The 6,785-nt window shown below is 39.1% G+C and overlaps 1 protein-coding gene across 2 annotated transcripts in view; it reads left to right on the plus strand.

The window, feature by feature from the left end:
* Positions 1 to 1,877: 1,877 nt before the first annotated feature.
* The window catches only part of LOC103476442 (monocarboxylate transporter 12-B), a 10,297-nt gene continuing 5,389 nt past the window's right edge, over positions 1,878 to 6,785 (plus strand). The window contains exons 1-4 of one of the 2 annotated variants that reach the window (XM_008428804.2): positions 1,878 to 1,978; positions 3,899 to 4,194; positions 5,316 to 5,419; positions 5,707 to 5,850. In XM_008428804.2, coding sequence (XP_008427026.1) covers positions 4,058 to 4,194; positions 5,316 to 5,419; positions 5,707 to 5,850 — 385 coding nt within the window. In that variant the 5' untranslated portion in view covers positions 1,878 to 1,978; positions 3,899 to 4,057. Of the gene's footprint in view, positions 1,979 to 2,399; positions 2,741 to 3,898; positions 4,195 to 5,315; positions 5,420 to 5,706; positions 5,851 to 6,785 lie in introns of those variants that run through there. The other variant, XM_008428805.2, reaches the window with a different exon arrangement.

Below are 6,785 nucleotides of genomic sequence, written 5' to 3' on the forward strand. Positions count from 1 at the left end.
GATTAACTCATTTTGGACAAAATCGTTCAAAAGCACCAGAAAACCACGTCCCCAAAATTCTACATAAATGGAACATTTCTCTCTCATCGGCGTTCAGCCAATATGAATTTCGCATATCCTTCATAGAAGTTGCTGAAATATGCTTTCAAATATCCCATCGAAAGAAAACCTCAGGGATGATCAGAACTTGAAACGGAGCTGCTAGATTAGTTTGTACAGCCCCATCGACACAAAACTGAGGTTTTTAAAATCTGCAAGCATTGAAAACTGTGACCACGGTGGTTAAAATGCAAAATGTGCAACATTTCTAATCAAACTGTGGAGACCAGCGCCAGATTTGGTCCCAGAAAGAGAAACGGTGCAACATTTACAAAATAAAACGAGATTAAAAACTTGGATGGAAGATCATGTAATTCAGTGGCAATAAATCTTGAACTTTGGTGTTGGTGCTGTGGGCCCAGTTGATTATTACATATTAATTAATAGACGGTCAGAATGGGGAGGGTTGTGCAGTTTTCAGCTCTAATGGTTGATGTACTATTTTCCAAACAGGGACTATTATGTAATTTTGTAATAATTAATCTGGGTCATCAAAACAAAAACAACAAAAAAATAGAATAATGGGTTTCCTCAAGGATCAATAATCGGGCCACTTTTACGTAACATCGACGTGATCCGACTAACTTTGACTGCAGGATACAGGAGCATCTCTGCAGCAGAGCTTGTTGGTTTTTACGTGATGGAGCAGCTTGTTCCCTGCAGCTCTTCCCTTCTCTCTCTCTGTCCTCCTTCATGTGCTACTGATGAATAAATACTGCAAGTGCCAAAAATCTCTCTTGTTATTGCTCTGTAAAGCTGTTCTGAGTTGCCCGTTTAGTGTAAACCACGTAGACCCCCCCCTCACGTAGATTCCCCCCCCCCAAATAAACAAGCTGAGGCAGCCTTTCGTTTTCTCCACAGAAATCAAAATCTGGAATGAAAACGTTTTTTTTACTGCAGCTCCCGATCAAAGAGTTCACCGAACTCTTCACCCGATCACTCGAAAGCGATGGACGCTGGAAGTTCGAAATTGTATTTGGATAAAAATTTTCACCTGCGTTTTAACATTTGATTCTTTTTTTTTATGTCATATTTTCAAGTCAAAGATCTTAAGTTGTCCTTTTATGCAGAGCTTAAAAGATTTTTGCTGTTTCCTTTTAGTCTTTCCTTTCAGACTTTATCATCTCTAGAGCCGTGCGACTCAAATGGTGAACATATATTTAGTAATCTATTACTGGACGATATGTGTGTGCTTATCGCTAAGACCACCGCTGCTCATTGTTAAGTATTATTATTATTGTATGTTTATTCCTATTACTTTATTCATTCATAGCTTTTATTGTGTGCTATCACAGCCTTAGGGGATGAAGAAAGTCTCATCTTCTCATCTTCTTTTCAAATATCCACTGTGATGAAACTGTTGAACGCCTGGAGTTTGAGCCGAGTCTCTTTCTCGTTTCTGATGAGGCGTTGTTGCATGACGTCTGGGAACACCCTGTTCTGGTTTTCAGGTGTGAACAGGAACTGATGTGCCTCTAGGATCTGCCACTCAAATTGTTCAACGCGCCTCTTTCCCTTTTTCTCGTCTGTGGCGGCGAGAAAACTTTCCAACTACTTTTCAAATGTAGCAAAAGGGTTCAGTTGAATGTGTAGCACTTTGCCAACTTTCATTGCTCGGCTTCATTGCTGCAGTGTTCTAAAGTGCAGAAATGAACAAAACACAAACAATAAAACAATAACAAAAAAAAAGGACAAAACAAGAAAAACCAGTATGAAGAAATCCTCCTCTTGCTCCTCCTCCTCCTCCTCCTCTGTCATCCCCTAATATCTTCAGTCTGCAGGCTTGTTTGTCTTGCTGAACACCTTCAGGGTGTTAGCAGGACACACCAGAGCAGGAACACCTTCATCTGAAGATCATGAGCTGCAGAGGATGGCTGATGTGAGTACCAGGCTCTCGCCTTCATGTCATGTCATGTCAGTAATAGTGTGTTGTGATTCACTGGCCCTCTGCTTATTTCCATACGCTCAGTGTTTTTTGTGTACATTTATATCTAACAGTTTGCAAAAAAAAAAAAAGTTTTAGTTTTTTAAAGGATACGCTTCATTTAATACACCAGCTTTGATCAGTTCTTGCAGTAAAAAAAAAAACACAAAAAAACTTATAACAAAACATTTCTTTGGGGTTTTTTTTTTGTTTTGGCAGGTAAAGAATTTACCTGACAGCCCCCCTCACACAAAAAAAACAAATATGCAAATATGAGCTAATTTTAAAGGACAACATAATTCCACATTTAACTAAAATTATTTTCAGTCTTCAAAATACAACACATTTTTTTTTCTCTAGTGCCACATGCTGCTTTTCTGGCGATGGCCTGAGGTAGAGTACAGTTGAGCACGATAAAGGAATGGCTCGGTGCCAGTGTACTTTGTTGAAAGAGAAAACTCATCACGTTAATGGACACATGCAGTCAGCCCACCCAAACTGACCTCACAGCCCCGTCTCCTCACTGAGATAAGCTTTCTGGAAATAAATGACAAAGCAGAAGAAACCTTTGGACAGAAATAAACATTTCAGTACATCTGCTCAGATGTTCTCGTGTACGTTTGCTTGCTGAAATGTTAACGACGTTCTGTTCGGCCCTTGAAGTCGCAGGAAATACCTGTGTGTGCTTTGTAGTACAACGAGGTTCTGACAAGAAAGGTAATACAAAAAAACCCCAAAACTCTTCATTTAGAGATGACAAAGATATTTGTCCTTGATTTTTGATGATGAACGATCAGATTTACTGTGTCTAGTTTTTTTGAAAGTACTAAATATATTGTTCCATGTTGGACTAAGGATGCTAAAGACCTGAAATAAGTAGAATAATAATAACATTAATAATAATAATAATAATAATAATAATAATAATAATAATAATAATAATGAGAAGAAGAAGAAGAAGACTGGTGATGGAGTTATTGTAACTTACTCTCACACTGAGGAAAAGTGTCTTTAGAGAAATCTGAATTAGCAGTTAGACATTTTTTCTGTTTCTCTGGATATTTCGTTCATGGAAACTGAGTTTTGTTTTTTAGAATATTAAAATAACATGTTGTGAGAAAAAAAAGTAACTTTCTACTTGTTTTTAGGGTGGTAATGAACATCCATCCATCATCTAAGTGTTGCGTGGTGTTTCGCAGAAGTATTTATGATCACCAAACTTTAAAAAACGTCACATTGTAACCAGGAGTATGGAGGAAATGTCACAGAAGGAACAAGGTCTGATTAACGAGTCGGGGAGATAAGTGTACCTTTCTACAGACGTGATCCAACTAGTTAAGGAGGTGCACATGTATGCACTGTGCTTATAGTGCAAACATAACTGGGGTAAAGAAGATTAGTAAACAGCATTATGAAGATCAAGTAACACAGGACAGTCAGAGACACACTTGGACAAGTTTAACGCAGAGCGTCATGATCTGCGGGTCTTTGTGTTTTCTATTCTGTTCGATAATATTTAGTTGTTTTGTCATTTGCAATGCTGCCATCTATGGTTCACTCTGTTTTTAAGACTTTTGGCTCTTAAAAACTTATTGGCTTAGTTTCTTATTTCAGTTTTCATCTTTATCTTTTGATTTGGTGAATATATTCCTTTGGCGTCCTCCTTGGATTGTGGAATAAAAACACGTTTGGTTTTCATGTCACTGATCACCTCCCAGCAGCCATAAGCCAGTTGGTTTCACTACCTCCTTTATGGATCCTTCTACCTGACCTGCTGCTGCTTTTGCTTTTTCACCGCGGGTTAGCCTGTCTGCTGTCCTCACAAGTGTTCTTCAGTCTCTGTTGTTTCTCTCCTGCTCCTTTTTTCGTTAAGAGGCCCGGGAAGTCGAAATGGTCAGAAGAGTTTGAAGAGAGGGAGAGAAGACATGAAGATCTTTGATCGAGCCACTTCAGTGTCAACACAACAAATCCAGCCGGTAAAAGGCGCCTCACATTCGTAGGCTGCAGAACGGCAGCCGTGAATCGTCTGGAGTGATGGCGGCCGTGAGGGAGGAGAGGCTCGGAGGAGGCAGGAGGGCCTCCAGGGTCACAAATCTGCCAGAAGGCGGCTGGGGCTGGATGGTCGTCGCTAGCTGTTTCCTCGCCACCATCTGCATTCGGGCAGTGACGAGGTAACGGAAGGAATGTCCCATCCCGTTTTCTCACCGCATACAAAACCGCTTAGCATCTTTTGACTCATTATTTTATTGCTGTAGAAAAAAATAAAATAAAAAATGAAGCCAAAAGCACGACTCCTTCAAGGTGCCTCTGCACAGCACGTCTCATAACTTGGAACGATTTTAAATGTTCTCAAACCGAGTATCAAATTTTGCTAAGCACTTGAGTAAGCATATTTACTATTTTAAATAAATACATATATTTAAAAGGTTAGTTCTTTTTACTACTCTCAGCAACACCAAATCTGCTTTAAAATGGTTAAATTAGTCAGTTTCATCCTAGCAACTTGCTCAAAAAGAAAACAAAAATTATGTGTGTGTTTAGCCAAGTCTACGTAAAACACATGGACCTCACTCTTTAGACCTGAGTCTTTGTAACTTTGTGAAACACTGTCTGGGACTCACTCAACAAAAGCCCTCGGCAATGAGACCATTATACAACCGAGAGAAACATCAATAGAAATCAGTTCAGTGAGTGCAGAGCTTGCAGATTACAGGGTAAGAGTCAGACCAATGAACTTGTGCCGGAGAATCCGTCCATCCAAAAAAAGGGCAGGAAGCTTGGTACTCGCCGGATTACCAAACATCCGCACGGAAAACTAAAGATTGGACTGAGGGAGGAAGCCAGAGTACCCCGAGAAAATGCAAGCACGTAGCATGTAGAAAGCAAATTTGAACAGACTCTTTACCAGAAAGGGCATTGGCTCATATACTCAACAAAAGTTAGGGATATCTGACTTTTTTTTTATAGACTTTCAGAATGCATTGAACATCTTCAAATAGTCATAGATAATCACTGTATACGTTTTCAAAACTCTCAATGGGAGCATTTTAAACTTTACATACATTTTGACTTGACAGCTGAATGTCCCTAACCTTTTGTCCAGTCACCAGCTAATCATGTCTTCACTGTCTCTAGCATTTGTACAAATTATTTCTTAAAAAAACGTACTACATGTTCTCTGAAGCTAAACACTAGTGGAATAATATACAGGAAAGTGTTAAATGACTAAGCCAAGTCCATCACAGTTGATGGTAAAACCGACAGGACTTTCTGCTCTGGTCCGTCCATACAGATGCATTTCCATGTTCTTCGTGGAGTTCCAGATGTACTTTGAGAGAGATTACTCCACCACTGCTTGGATCCACAGTATGATTGACTGCACCACCATGCTGTGTGGTAAGACATGCATCTTTTTTTAAAAATGCCTGCATATTTGCCTCATATAGTTAATACCTCTCTAACTCTTTTTTTTCTCCATTTTGTAAATTGGTCTGTCAAATAAAATGAAAGTAGATTAAAGTAAATGCACATACAGTACATGGAAGTTCACAGTTGCAATGCAGCAAAGTCAAACAGTTATTCAAAGGTTTCCATGATCCTTTTGTAAGCCACCATGTGTGTGATAAATCAAACAAAAAACAAAAACTAATCTATGTAAAATGCAAGTAAACTGTTTTTCTCAGCTCCTCTTGGTAGTTTCCTTGGGAACCGGTTGTCCTGCAGAGTAACAGTGCTCCTTGGAGGCCTTCTGTCCTCTGCCGGCCTGGTCCTCAGCTCCTTCGCCTCCAGTCTGGAATTCCTCTATGCTTCGTTGGGAATCCTCACAGGTACCAACCAATCATTTATGACACGGAAACACCATTATAATAATAATAATTAATATCTGTCACCGCAGACTAAATTAGGCAATCATTTTGGGTAAATTATTACCTGATATGTCTTAAAACAAGCATTTAACACTGTTAGAGGAAAAATAACAATCTGATTTAATTTAACCTACAGCTGCACCAATCAGAATTTTATGGCCAGTTTTCAATCCTTAGCTTTTGTAAAGCTGCCATTTTATTCTAATTTCTCTTTATGCAGCAAAATACGAGCAGCATTAAAAGTATCTTTTCTAACCTTACTGCTGTGAGTGGTCATCTATTATGCAAGAAACTGCTGTGAGAATTGTTGATGCAGAAAAGAACAAAAGTTCAACTTTTTGACCTGTCTGGACTCTTTTATTACCAGTTACAGTGATTAGCATGTGCAGCGTTATTAAGTGTAGCTGTGTTTGTGCAAATTCCTTTGTAAATGTAGACCCTAACCTTAACTCTGAGTTTTCCAAAAGACTACCAGCATTTCTAAATTGTGCGTGTTTCATAACAGTGAGAGGCTGAAAGCTCAAATGGGGAGAGCAGAGAAACTTCCTGCACTCCATTCATCATTCAAGTGAAAATCTTGCTCTCTCGCTCTCTTTCAGCTTTTTTATTTGCTGAGATCTATCTGTGAACAAACTTACCTCAAACACAAAGAAAAGATTAAACTTATAGCATCTGATAGTAACTATGTTAGAGCAATCATGATGGCATCTTATATTAGCTATTAGCGTGATTAGCGTTGTTAGCGTTACTCCCTGTAAACCACATGTGTCAAACTCAAGGCCCGCGGGCCACCATGTCATTTTATGTGGCCCCCCAGCGTTTTATAGGATCATGATTGACTTAAAATAGGTTTTCAGCACGAATTGACTACAAACTACATCTCCCATAATGCATTC

This window comes from Poecilia reticulata, linkage group LG15, assembly GCF_000633615.1.
Source record: "Poecilia reticulata strain Guanapo linkage group LG15, Guppy_female_1.0+MT, whole genome shotgun sequence".
NCBI lineage: Eukaryota > Metazoa > Chordata > Actinopteri > Cyprinodontiformes > Poeciliidae > Poecilia > Poecilia reticulata.